Source organism: Trematomus bernacchii, unplaced genomic scaffold (genome assembly GCF_902827165.1).
Source record: "Trematomus bernacchii unplaced genomic scaffold, fTreBer1.1, whole genome shotgun sequence".
Taxonomy (NCBI): Eukaryota; Metazoa; Chordata; class Actinopteri; order Perciformes; family Nototheniidae; genus Trematomus; species Trematomus bernacchii.
The window spans coordinates 2496787-2510988 of NW_022987656.1; the positions used below are offsets into that span (position 1 = coordinate 2496787).

The 14202-nt window shown below is 39.1% G+C and overlaps 2 protein-coding genes across 2 annotated transcripts in view; one reads left to right on the forward strand and one right to left on the reverse strand.

Moving 5' to 3' along the window:
• ttc7b (tetratricopeptide repeat domain 7B) overlaps window positions 1–9156 on the reverse strand; it is a 29839-nt gene extending 20683 nt beyond the window's left edge. Inside the window, exons 1-7 of the mRNA XM_034135259.1 lie at window positions 8972–9156; window positions 5679–5833; window positions 5352–5427; window positions 4260–4352; window positions 3285–3448; window positions 2089–2210; window positions 62–140 (exon numbers count right to left, since the gene is read on the reverse strand). Coding sequence (XP_033991150.1) covers window positions 62–140; window positions 2089–2210; window positions 3285–3448; window positions 4260–4352; window positions 5352–5427; window positions 5679–5833; window positions 8972–9092 — 810 coding nt within the window. The 5' untranslated portion in view covers window positions 9093–9156. The remainder of the gene's footprint in view (window positions 1–61; window positions 141–2088; window positions 2211–3284; window positions 3449–4259; window positions 4353–5351; window positions 5428–5678; window positions 5834–8971) is intronic.
• Window positions 9157–9644: 488 nt separating this feature from the next.
• Window positions 9645–13952, forward strand: fam177a1 (family with sequence similarity 177 member A1). The gene is made up of 5 exons (XM_034135241.1): window positions 9645–9762; window positions 10223–10405; window positions 11314–11380; window positions 11648–11745; window positions 12414–13952. The coding sequence occupies exons 1-5, from the start codon at window positions 9694–9696 to the stop codon at window positions 12627–12629; spliced, it is 633 nt and encodes a 210-aa protein (XP_033991132.1). The 5' UTR covers window positions 9645–9693; the 3' UTR covers window positions 12630–13952.
• The last annotated feature ends 250 nt before the right edge of the window (window positions 13953–14202 follow it).

Here is a 14202-nt window from a genome sequence, read left to right on the forward strand (position 1 = left end):
CTAACAGACTTGTCGAAGAAGATTCTCCTTGTATAAAACGAAATGAAAAGCCCCCCCTCACCATGCGCAGGCTCTGGGTGGTTCTGTTCTCCACAGCTCGGAGAATCTCCCGAAAACGGCCCACGCCTCGTGTCAGGTTGCTATGGCAACATAGTGAGGAGAAACAGGAAGAAGTTACACTTATTAGAGTCTGTCGTGCTTGTATGTGTGAAGGGAACATATTTTAAAACAGTCTTATCTTGTTTTTTTACTGTTTTCGTATATCTATCTTTTAAAAATAATTTTCCATTTGTTTTCTTTTTTCATGTTTTCTTTCTTTGCTTTGTAGAAACAGCTTAAAAAACTGTTGACAAAAGTGTGAATATGACTTTGTCTTATTTTCTATCAATGTGTGAATCAGGGTATAACATAACATCTGTCTGAACAAGGACCATGCATAGCAATACATTAGTCTCAAAGACAGAACTGATGCTATATACCATCTGCAGTCCTGGGGCAGGTACACAAATAACAATCAACAAACAGTAAAGTGTCTGTCACACCAACAGTTCAGACAGATCTAAATACAGATGTACATGGTTTTTTTTAAATGTAAGATTGTTTATATTTTTTAAATGTTGATGCTGTGCACATTTTGCATGCCGGCAGCTTCCAATGAAAACAAACTGTGTCATGGTCAGAAATGATGTGATTTTCTTTCTTTGTTGTCGTTTTAACTTAATTGAATTTCAGGTGTATGAATAAGAAACAGCTTCACTAGCCGTTTCTCAAAGTCGAGGACGCTTCCTTGGTAGTACTTCCGAGTCAGGTCCTTCAGAGGCTAGGCAAGAATCCTTCCTAGCATTCGGAGAACGAAGAACAGGCTAGCAGGTGTGCGTCATATGCAAGGCCCCGCCTTATTGAGCGCGATTTGTTTGAAGACTCATAACTGATTTGCGAAGATCGAAGATGGACACGTTTTTGTTGTTGTCTTTTATCTATCCATTTGTTGAGATGGAGGAAGAGATAGAGCGGGAGTATCGTCGGCGTCTGTCTGCTCGGAGGAGGAGGATGTTCTAGTTAAATAAGTCTTCCCACTTGCCTTCCGTACGAGTTTTATTCTCTAATGTAAATCAAGTAAATGAAGCATCCATAATGACTCCATAGTTTGTGAGTTGTCCTGATGGTTTAAATCCCCCTTGGTAGACACCCCTTTCTATTGCCTCTATTTCCTGCTTCCCGCACAATAAGCAAGCAACACTTTACTTCTGTTTCAATTGTGCATATATAGTTTGTGCATGTTTGTAGTCGTTCTAACACTTATCGATGCACAGAAAATGTGTAATCACATTTCAATTGTATTTTTAATAATGTAAACACACACACAAGCAAATTGCAGATTTGAAAAAAAGAACCATTAACAATGAACTAATGTAAACTGAAACTGCCCTCTATTCTTTATGTTGTGCATCATTACTGCATTATTAATGCAACCGTGCCAGTCCGTGGAAATTGGTCCGTGCACAAAGAATTGTGGGTCATTTAAGACCGCCGAGGATACACATGAGCAGCCTTGACATTTTCTGCAACGAAGGACTCAGTCCTCGGTAGAATTCCAAGGATCCAGTACATTGGAACAGTCCTTCAGCGGGATTCGATGTCGTAGCATTCTTGAAATAGAGGCTCTGAAGGATCCTTCCTTGACATTGAGAAGCAGCCACTGTCTTTAATTGAAGTTCCTTCACTTAATACTGAAGTAATAGCAATTGCAAAGACAATGAGCCAGCACTGAGAAGACACTTTTCAGATTCCCTCCAATCTGCTGCTGTGCTGTAAACAACAACACTGTGGGGACCACTTTCTGCTGCACTGCGTTTGTTATTTAACCGTGTTCACACTTTTCTGCCATTATCAACCTGTCAGCTGCTTTTAACACGACACCTACAAAGTGGGTGGGATGTGTTCACAGAGAGTTGGTTTTTGTTTTGGGCAACTCATACCTTTTCAAAACTCATTTAAAACATGTTTTTTTATTTAACAATCTCTGTTCAGTGATTCTCTCAGACGTCTCCTGTATTGATTTGTCCTCCACCCGTTTCCCTGTCTTACCCGTTCTTGAAGTGGATGACGTGTGCCCTCTGCAGGCCCGTCTCCAGGAAGTAGCCCAGTTCCAGGTCCTGGGCGGTCGGGCCAGGCTTCGGGCTGCGGTTCTGAATTCCTGCTGACAACGCCTGCAGAAACACACAGGGGTGACAAATAATAATAATAAGTTAACAGAAAATGCAAGGCAGCTGAAAGTATATTCATTATATGTAAAATACTGCTTCTAACTGTCATTGTATATCAATAAGGAAAACCTATTTTCATAAAAAATATATTTTTCAGTGTACCAGATATATGTTTATTTAAATAACAGATTGTCTTTTTGTATATTAACCTTGGACAGTTTATTCTCAGAGGAAAACACTATAGTCTAGTTGCCAGCAGAGTGAACCCAAAATGTATAGAACGGGCACCAAGCACATAGAAACTGCTGGATGCAAACTTGCATATGTTGGACAATTTGTTAATTAAAACGAAAGGCATTATAGCAGAAATATTTAAAAAATGACCTGGGCGAATTGGAACATTTTAGAGTGGTTTTGGAGGTTATTGAGTCCATTCCTGACATTTTCAGGATCAACAATGGCAAATGGTGTAATCTGTCCAATCCAAATGATCCAGAATCCCCTAAATCTTCCAAATCAACCCAAAATTAATCAAATCAGCGCAAAGAGATTACAAATATTGTCCTTTTCTGGTTAAAACTGCCATTTTTGTTCCTGATAATGTCAGGAATGGACTCCTCATCCTCAACTTCCTCCAAAACCACTCCAAAGTGGTCCAAATCGGCCAAGCCATTTTTAAACTATTGTCCATGACTTTCTTTATGATAATTAACTGAGTATTTTATTACACAGGAAATGAAGTGTCATTAAAAGGTTGAGACTGTTTGATTTCTGCCTCTTGCCCTTTATTGCAGTGAACTGTTTGCCAACCCAGCCTGTGCATCCTTTCTCCAAATCAACAGGAAGGAAGTGAGTTTGCCAGTTGGCTGTCATGGGCGCTAACGCATTTGTCAAACTTGCACGCTGTCAGCAGAATATTCCGTTTCACACACCCACAGGGACGGCAGGGTCCAGGTGCTGACAGGATATAATGAGTGTTTGTATAACGACACTCAGAAAAAACACTGCAATAGAAAACAAGTACGCCACACTCTTAAAGAAGAGGCCTTATTTAAGACATAAGATCACATGACACACCTTCTCAGCCTCCTGCAGGTAGAGCAGCGCGATGTCTCCAGACTTTTCATAGCAGGTGATGATATCCTGCTCCCGGTCTGTTGTGCTCCTATTGGACGCTGGAGACCCAGTGTTCTGATTGGACAGAGCCGGAGAGGCGGCCGGGACCTTCTCCAGGCACAGTCCTAAAAGGAGACATACAGAAATTAAAATGATTTAAGAGTGACAAACGCCATGAGTTAATTCTTCTTTTAATGTTTATCTCAAATGTATTTAACCGCACAAAGCCTCATTAAGATCAAAAAGACAGTATCGCAACAAGTGTGCCTTTTCAATTAAAGAAAACCCCACCTTAGCTTCAGTGTCTTCCGAAATTGCTCATGTTGGGGCTATAAAAGTATATAAAGATTCAGTCTTAATCACATTGTCCTTAAGTGTAATAATCAATGGAAGGTTAAGGGGCTTTTTCTTTGGCTTGTTAAACATCACACATTTTATTTAGTCAATATTCAAATTCAGTTTAATCTTATGAAAGGTATGTGTAAATAATCCAAATCCTGACGAGGGTGATAGTGTGAAGGATTACACGCGCCCGGAATTAATTTGAGTCTTTTAATCTATTAGAATATATATATTTTTGACACTTGGAAGATCATCTTCTCTTATAGATGATCTGTTTTTGTCTCAAAATATAATAAATCATTGAAGTTGTTACATTCATATCTTATCAATCATAAATGACAGGCAGCAGTCACAACTGTCCGAGCAACTCATATCCAGTCACATGGATGAATGACAGCAATACAATGACAAATGAACATGTATTATTCAAGAGGAGCCACAGATGCTGCTGTGTGCATTTGTTCATATGACACTCTACTGCCATCATGTGGAGGAAAGCAGTAGTGCAGAAATAAAGATCAATTATTAGAAAGATTAGGAAGCACAGGACAAAAAAGATTGTGTGTGAGTGTGTGTGTGTGTGTGTGTTTAGACCTTTAGTAGCGTACGCCTCTGCTATCATGGACAGCCTGTACACAGGAGCCCCCCCCAGCTGCATGTCCTCCAGGATCACCCTGCTGTAGTGACCTGTCAATACATCATTATGGAGAAATATGTAAATACACCAGTATTATACACATACAACTAGGGCTGCACGATGCAGAAAAAAAATTATGAAACGCAATTATTTTGACTGAGTTGCAATCGCGATATGATTAACGATATTTAAAAGATTTATCATTTTGCCTCATTTACATTAAAACAAATATATATAAACATCTCTGCACATCCACAATGTGTCATTCAAATGGTATCTAAGAATTATATACAGCCTTTTACAAATATTATGCTTCCTGTGATGTGACAATTCTACAAGCCCTTTAGGCGATAAGAAGAAATGATATAATTATGCAGCCCTACCTTCCAAAAATCTATTTTTGCTCTTACCTTTAGCGCTATTTATCAATGTATATTGTTTTGGTGCGAGCTGCCCAGTATTGGCGATATTGGCCATAGAGGAGTATGCCTTTTCTCCAATATAATGGAACTGAATGGCACTCTAGTGGTGCTCAAAGCGCCAACAAATAAATACATTTGAAAAACTTAACAGCAATGTCTCTTTTCAAATATAAAGACTTTGTTGTGACAGTTTCATTTAGGAACTATTTTCTTTCTACCGAACTACATCCACCAATGAGTTTGCATGAGCACGCTTCTTCTGAGCAGTGATACGGTTGGCGCCTCGAAAAATGGTTCCTGCATGAAAAAGCTCACAACAATGTCTGTGAATTATCATGAGCAACTGGGCATGGATTTGTGGGAAGAGACATTACTCAGAACTGTGTCAAATGCTCATTTGTGCGCTTTGAACACAAGCCGAGCGCCAAGTAGTTATATTATATTTGGAGATAATGCAATTCAGATACCAAGTGACACACACTAAAATAGTCTATTATGATACATAGAACTACAGGGAAGTAAAACACATTTGAGTTATTGATGTGGTCCGTCCCTTTACTGACATTACACTGTGAGCAAACTGTTGATTTATGTAAATAAAGCGAACCATAGGAGCTTGTAGGTTACCTAAAGCGTCTCGGTGTTCTCCCTCCACATAGCACAGCTTGGCCATCAACAGGCTGGCTTCCTGGAGGTAATCGGCCTGAAAGAGAGACAAATAACACCATTTATCTCTTTGTAATGTCGTTGACTTCAATGTGCTTGGTTTCCGTCTGCAGATGTTTTTTCTACTGATGTTAAAACCTTAAATGAATCCTTTTCTGTGGCCCTAAATATGATACAGAAACCAACAATCCATAAGTAAAATGAATAGGGAACAATATGAAAGAAAATAAACAAGTTACATTAATATGTTTTTAGTCATTTGTGGACTATGTCTTCCTCCACAGTTACCTTGAGGTTCCCTCTGTCCAGAGCAGCAGTCAGGTGTTTCCTGACCTCCACCAGTTTAGGTCGCGGGCCCCTGGGACTGGCCCCCTGTTTGATGGGGTTCTCCTTCAGGTACGTCTGAAGCTTGCATTCTCCCAGCAACAACTCCCCTAGGTCATCTACACACACACACACACACACACACACACACACACACACACACACACCACACACACACACACACACACACACACACACACACACACACACACACACACACACACACACACACACACACACACACACACACACACACACACACACACACACACACACACACACACACACACACACACACACACACACACACACACACACACACACACACACACACACACACACACACACACACACACACACACACACACACACACACACACACACACACACACACACACACACACACACACACACACACACACACACACACACACACACACACACACACACACACACACACACACACACACACACACACACACACACACACACACACACACACACACACACACACACACACACACACACACACACACACAGTCAGGATGGATCTTCATTATTGATTTACTGGAATTGTATTCAAGATGTTAGTTCAGTAAGTTGCAATTTAACTATAATGTCTTCTTTTGTCATTCCAACGACATTCACTTAACTATAAATCAGAGAGAAGCAGAACATCTCCTTTATTAAGAGGCTGATAGCAGCATTTTTCTTTCATCATTTTGTAGGAAATGTACTTTATGATTACTTGATTATCCAAAAAGTTGGTGATTATATTTCTGTCAATCACCTTATTGTTTAGAAGACTAACTGTTGTATCTGAGGTTGATATATAGTGCAAAGTTCGAAGGTCAATCTAAGGGTAAATCAAAAAACAATGAATTTAACATTTGAAATCTAAATAAGATCGCTTTCTAATGACAATGTGACCACTTTAGGGTTCAGTATATTCATGTATATCTACAATGTAGGTATTGTAAATACATGTCGATTTGACATAGAGAAACACTGCAGTGCTTACACACATACCGGGCAGATTAACGTACGGCCTTAACAAGCTTCTGAAGCGTGTGACTGTGTTCAGAGGTTCAGAGTGTGAAACCAGCAGTAATCCTGTTGCTGATGCCAGCCAATGACCGGGCTCATACCTCTCAGGAGCATCATTACATTCCACAATGGCAGCATTTGTTCATAGAAACACTCTGCAACATTCACATGTCCACAGTTGTAAATTTGTCGGTAATGTTGGTTTTGGTAACATGTCTAACAAATAATGAGTAGTCTATAATATAATCACATATGTGAGAATAACATTTTGAAACGTTTTTCTCTTAAATATAAAGATGGGAAAATATGTTTTTTCAAGGTTGCAAAGCTTTATACAATTATTTGAATGCAATCTTTTTGTCATCAGGGGATTTTTTGTCTTACAGTTTAAAGATCTAACAACATTTCTGTAATGGTGACACAAGCCTGCATATGAAATGTGCGATCGAACATGAGCAGTTCCGAATATTTGCTGCTTGGCTGCACTTACCATTTTGTTCAATCTATAGCGCTTTTTATTAACAATAGTGATGTCACAGGGTCTTTTACACGTACACATCACTGCAGTACGGTGACAAGTGAAACCACTGGAGGCTAGCAATGAGGACATTTCCAGGGGATGATCAAAATACACCATATAAACAAGGCTCTACCATGAGTTATATGGCAGAAACGTATGTCAATGGGTCGATTTAAATTGCATGGCATGATGGGATATCATACTGTTTACATGTTTTTAAATGTATTTGTTAGCACTCTTTCAAATTAGTCCTGTTTCTCACTTGAGGCCAGGAAAAGGCTAGTCTCTGTGACCTTTTTACCTGTGCTGGAATATGATGATCTGATTTATATGAATGCACCTGCCCATTACCTGCACAAGTTAGATGCCGCCTATCACAGTGCGCTGAGATTTGTTACCAACTGTAAAGCACTTACTCATCACTGTACCCTGTATGCCAGGGGTCATCACTGTATGCCAGGGGTCATCACTGTATGCCAGGGGTCATCACTGTACCCTGTATGCCAGGGCAGGTTTGCCTTCACTTACTGTTCGGAGGCTCAGTCATTGGTACATGTTCATTTATAAAGCCATGTTGGGTAAACTCCCATCTTACATCTGCTCTCTGATCTGAGAGTTGCAGGTAGCTATTGCCTGAGATCACATGATGTGGCTTTGTTACATGTGCCAAGTGCAAGGACTGACTTAGGTAGGAAAGCTTTTATGTGTGCAGCTCCTCTTGCTTGGAACAGTCTTCAAAAAGATTTGAAACTGAGCAAATTGGTTCCACTGCATGTTTTTAAAGCTCGGATAGGTGCAATGATACTTGATACTGTTGGTACTTGTCAATGTCTCTAGGTATGTAAATGTAGCCCTGTAAATACGATGTCCTTTTGTGTTATCTGTTGTTTTAAGTTCATGTTGTTATCTACTTGCTGCCAGGTTGGACAGGTCTCCCTTGAAAAAGAGATCGATGATCTCAATGGGACCACCTGGTTAAATAAAGGTTTGAATGAATGAAAAAATGCCGTTTACAATTCAGCATCAGCATCAGCGAGGAGTTTGACAGCTATCTTCGCTGTGTGGCTAGCAGGCGTAGCATCACGCCTGCTAGCCACACAGCGAAGTTAAGTGAAGCTAGACTCTGCGAGGCGAAACCATCACTGAAATTAGCGCAATTTAAAAAGTGTGTATGATACATAGGGCTAATGTTAAAGCATACAACTAATACATAGAATATTCTAGATACAGTCAAATCGACATTATCAAGTTCTCAACTGAAGGACATATTACCCACTTTAAGAAAGGTAAAACAATATTGTAATTTTGATATGAAGGTTTTTGTATGTCGATAATAGGCGACTGAATAGTTTATCATTGAAGTAAAGTTAATACATTCACCTAATGACAGGTGTTTGTAGTTCCGCTTGACAGGAGAGGGCAGAACTATAACAGGAACTAAGCTAAGTTCTCCTTATCTAAAAATCAAAGTGTCTCATTGTGTACACACACCATACTGCCCAAATGTGGTTAAATCCTCTGTAAAAAGGAATAATTTTGGTACTTGACCTTTGCTAGCTAACTAGCTGTCACCACAGCACAGTGCAGTAAAACTCCCAGGCTCGGCTTCTTCTGTCAGGAAGTGCCGAGGACTGAGAGCAGGGAGCAGGCCTTACAGACTGAATGAACCAAACACCCGCACACTGCTTACCGTTTGATATGAGTTTGGCCGAGAGCTGTCGTACTAGCTCCGGTATCTTGTCCCATTGACTCTCTGAACGGCACCGCTCTATCTCGGTCTCCAGTCGTGAGCCAGACTTCCTTGCTGTCATTTTTGAGAGTGGGCTCGCCTGGACCAAAACACCACAGGAGGAGAATCCCTCTCGCTGTACAGGAGACAAGCTACCGCGAAGTACAAAGACAGCTTCCGCTCGATACTTTCAAAATAAAGCTTCAAAAACCAATGGTTCCAAGTTTATGAAAATACAAAAAATGACTGATTACTTTTTATATTATATGTAATATATTCATATATATATAGAATATGTATAACCACCATCCACAGAAGGGTTCAGATTCTTAATAAAATTGTGTTTAAATTGATCAAGTTACTTTCCATTCACACTGTGTATGGTTATAGTTTAAAAACATTATTGATTTAGATTTTTTTCTATAACTGTTTATGCTTCCTCTTAATATCTAACTAATTACATTATTTATGCGTTGTTTTCTTTCTCTAGAGTCTAGATGCACACAGTCACACTCACTAAATGTCCCCCAAATATTGATCAACAATTACAAAATGTGCAGCAAAACAGTTATCAACAGTTATTTTTTTAGCAAGGAAGGCTTTTATTCTGAAAAAGTCAGATAGGAAGTGAGCACGCAGTACCCAGACAACCACATCGTTGTGAGGTGGAAGGAGTGACTGCGATGGCAGATTTGTCTTTGTATTTAACGAATGTGAATGTTTCACTGGGGCAAACTATGGAAACTGATAAGGTGAGTCCGTGTTATACTACTTTATTTGGTTTTCTTGTTTGTGAATGATAAAACACTGACTTTTTGTATTAACAGTGGATTACTTCCTTAGCCGCGAAGCTAACCGTCAACAAACAAACAAAGTAGCTAGCTAATAAGCTAACTTAAACTTTTGTTAAAACATTTGAGACTATTTACTTGACTTACCGTACTTTGTAGTTACACCATATTAGTAAATGTACTTTTTATCAAGTTAGTGAATTACTTCGTAGGTAGTTGAGTTTGTCATGTTTTACTTTTTACGAGTTCATTGTGCCAAATATGCAGCCAGTGTGGGAGGGCACATCAAACACCATGCAAATATATGTTAGCATGCTCGCGCCTTGTCTAAAAGCAATAACAAATAACTATTCATAAAATATTCTATATTACTAATTACATTGGTGATGAAATGATATACACGTATGGTCTGTCCTGACAGGGTCTAAAAGGAGAGACAGACCTTGAGAGGGTGGAAATGGGAGACTCTGCGGGGAGGCAGAGCAAAGTGAAGGTTCCTCGCAGGACCATCTTCTTTGCCAGTGGAGAGACCATGGAGGAGTACAGCACTGATGAAGAGGAGGAAGTGGAGGAGCCTGTGAAGAGAGATGTCTTACCTGATACGGTTTGAAACTCACTTTACTGAAACCAACAGGATTGTACAGACTCTAAACAAGCCTCAGATCTACGGCATATCCCTTGTGAAGTGTTAGAGCAATCTTAATGACCTGTCATATGCAAATCCATTACAATGTGGCTATTAACCTCAATACATAAGAAGCCTAAAACATCAGCAAATAGCCTCAAATGTGTTGGATATATTAAAACAATCTGACTTTGGCTTCTGCTCGGGATGTTATTTGGAAATACAGTGGTGGAGTCAGTATTATAAATCCCTTATTCACCCGGCAGCAATCATTTACAGCAATACAACAGTCAAATAAAAAGGCTGCTAAGTTGAATCTTGCTGTTCCTTATCACTACACTGCTGCCTCAGAAAACATGACTTTGGATAGGGCAGAAACTAAAGATATGTTGCATTATTGATTTTTCTGGCAATTATTTCCTTAATTAATGGTTTAACATTCATTCTTAAGTCCTTTATTATGATATCAAACAGAGAGAAACAGACAATCTTCACATATGAGAAGCTGAAAAAAGCCCTTTTGCATTAAAAACGATGTTTATGATTAAAAGTGAATATAATTGTTGTTGTTTTTTCCTGTCAAACAACTAATCAATTATTCATTTTTAAAGTGGTATCCTAGTGTGCAGTATCATAAAAAGTGCAAAGTATTTAAGTGGAAGAGTTTTAATATACAATTGTTCCAATGGCATCTAATAGTGCAAAGTGTTTCAAGCCTATGCATACTTGCTATTACAATTATGAGGGGGTCCTTGGAAAATGTCCCTTCTTCTAACCATGGGTCCCGGCCCCCTCAACATTTGAGAACCACTGCTTAATGTGATGATGTGTTCTTAGGTCAATGGTGTTCTTTTGTGTTTTACATTTTCATGTTCTCCTAATTTTAGTCCAAACTGACCTGGGGTCCATACTTCTGGTTCCACATGTGGAGAATGGGCACTTCTACTATCTCAGGTAAAGAAGATCTACTCTGTCAGTTGGCACTCATGCTAGCAAGTACCAATCGCACCTGGTTCGGTAATCTCAAGAGATTTTTAGAGTTGTTCCAGACCAAGTCAATCATTAAAATGTTATAAATACTCTGCAGAAATACTGGAAAATTAGCATACTTTCAAATAAGATGCTTTAACTTCAAATGTTTTTAGCTTGAATTTGTATTCCTTCATATCAAAAGGTTCAAGAAGAGATATATATATTTGAGTGTATGTTTCTGTTCTGTAGTGTGTGACTTCATGGGAGAGAGACTGGCTTCACTGTTCGGCATCACTTCTCCTAAATACCAGTACGCTATAGATGAATACTACCGCATAAAGAAAGAGGTAGGACACATGTGCACACACATCCTTGAGTTTCATTGCAATGTATATGTATTTATATAAGGGATGATTATTTTCTCAATAATGACCGGCTCGCTGCAAATGACTCAAATTATTACACGTCTTCTTACTTAATAAAATAATAATTTGACTCCACAATAGTCAATTAAAAAAGACTTTATTGATTTTAAAATTATATTATTTTGTCCCTTTGACAAAACTAGTCTGTTGTACTGTGCATGACTTTTTCTTTTCTTTACTGGGGACAGTTTAGCCATCAATAATGCAAAGTTTCATGCTGTCCACAAATATAGAAATGAATATTGAAAAAGTATTTCATGGTGTTTTCTGGTAGAGGAAAACAAATTATGTTTTGGGATATAACTGATGTAAAGTTGACCGGACTTCTTTTTCTGCGGATTGATATGACCACACAGTCTTTTGATCGGAGCATCCTTAGCAACGGTCTGCTTTCGAAAAAGAGCAGATGGCTGAATGTCCAAATTGACAAATCAGAATCAAGTGTTCAACTAAGCCGTATAATAAGTAAATATATATAAAGTCACACCTTTTTAAACCTGTTTGCGCAATGGCTGCAGCAGGAACACAAAAAACAAATGTCAAACAATAGATAAGTAGTACTAAAAGCAACACACTCCACTGTCCCGCAGGAGGAGGAGGAAGAGGAGGAGAACCGTCTGGCTGACACTGCGGAGCGTCGCTTTGCGGACCAGAGCAGTGGCGAGCAGGACGACCCCCACCCTGCCACCGTGGAGCAGCCGGAAGCTTCCAGAGCCTCCTTTGTAAACATTAGCTTCGAGCTGGAACCTGAAGCTCCTCTCAGCACCGCAGACACCAACAGAGTCCCCTCCCCCCTGCCCTCATGAAAACTCCCACATTTCTCTCCGTTACAAGTCCGAAAACATACATTTACTTTGCTTTATAGATTATTAATACTGTTTTGTTTTTTTGTCAGTGCAGGGAGAAATACAAAGGGCTGTAGCAGTGACTGCACTCGCTGTACCTGTAAATTTAAAGGGCATTTCAATCCTATGCAAGACTGAGAGGTATCTTTGAACTGTTTTGTTGACCAGAAAAAGGTTCAATTGAGAAAGGGAAATAAAGGCTGGATGTTAAACTTTTTGAGAAATAGATCATTCCTCCCTGAGCATGAACACACACATGATTCTACTACTGGATATATGCAAAGTCAGACATTTCATAACATTAGCCACGTTTGTAGAGACACTACCCGAGTTATGGCGTAGGCTTGGGTTAATCCAACATCTACATTCACAGGAGTAAGATTTGGTTTCACATATTAGCTAATAATATCTATCTAGCATATGAATCTTCCTGCAGGTGTTCTATAATATCTGTACTTAGCAGCATATACTAACTGATTTTGTGGCACTCCTGCAAATAATTATAACTAAGATCCAATTCATCTCTAGATAGACTTAAAAAACCTCCTGGTCACTATCGTGTCTTTTCAGATACAGATGAGTGTTGCACCACTATTGTGCAGATGGATCTATGTCATTGAGATTTGGAGCCATGTAAGAAGTAGCAGTTTTTGTTCAAATGTACTTTAATACAAGAAACGTTACGATTTCTTTGTACTTTCTATGTAAACATTGTGATTCTGTGATGATATCAATTGACAAAAAGAAACAATCTATGGTAATTGTTTTCTTCAAGAAAGGGCTAATGTTGGCAAATATTGATTTAGTTATACAATCTGATGGTACTCAAATGTATTGTTGACGAATGATCTACACTATTGCCTTCATGTTGTTGTTGTTGAAGGTTCATCTCAAAGTGTCCTTGTTGAAGCGTCTGAGTGTAGCAGCGTAATGCTGAGACTGAGCTATCGTAAGCTGCTTATTGATACTTCTATCCTCCCACATGGCTGAGTGACATCACATCTCAGCCTGGAATGGTTCAGATTCACAGAAATGACAATGATCTAGTTCAAGAAGAGATTTATATATGGGCTTTAAAGAAGTAGTGAGAGCTAGATTGCAACGTATCAGTATGTTAATAACACTGTGGGTGAAGGTCTGTCTGTAGGCAATGAAAGATATTAGTTGTGCTTTTTAAATGTATAAAAAGTTCCAATGTGCTAAAGTTATTTTAACAATCCTTTATTGAATATGTGTATACATATTTATATTTTCTGTGTTAATAAAACCGTTAAACATTCAAAAGGTTCTTCTGTTTTTAATTTTATGCACAATATTTAAAAAAACAAAACAATATTAAAGGTGAAAAGCAACTACAGGTACAACATTGATAGAAACATATATATATATACATATATACGTGCGTGCGTGCGGGGGGTTAGAGGATTGCTCTGTGGACCGTTCGGTAGCAAACTGAAACGGGTCCAGCGATGGGGGGAGGGTGGATTTGATCTGCTTCATGACCAGCCTTTCGAAGCACTTCATGATGGTGGAA

Bases quoted from the DNA above. Each gene is read 5' to 3' on its own strand.
- fam177a1 (XM_034135241.1), top strand. From the start codon at position 9,694: ATGGCAGATTTGTCTTTGTATTTAACGAATGTGAATGTTTCACTGGGG. The intron at 9,763-10,222 runs GTGAGTCCGTGT...CTGTCCTGACAG, and splicing joins AAACTATGGAAACTGATAAG to GGTCTAAAAGGAGAGACAGA. The intron at 10,406-11,313 runs GTTTGAAACTCA...TCCTAATTTTAG, and splicing joins GAGATGTCTTACCTGATACG to TCCAAACTGACCTGGGGTCC.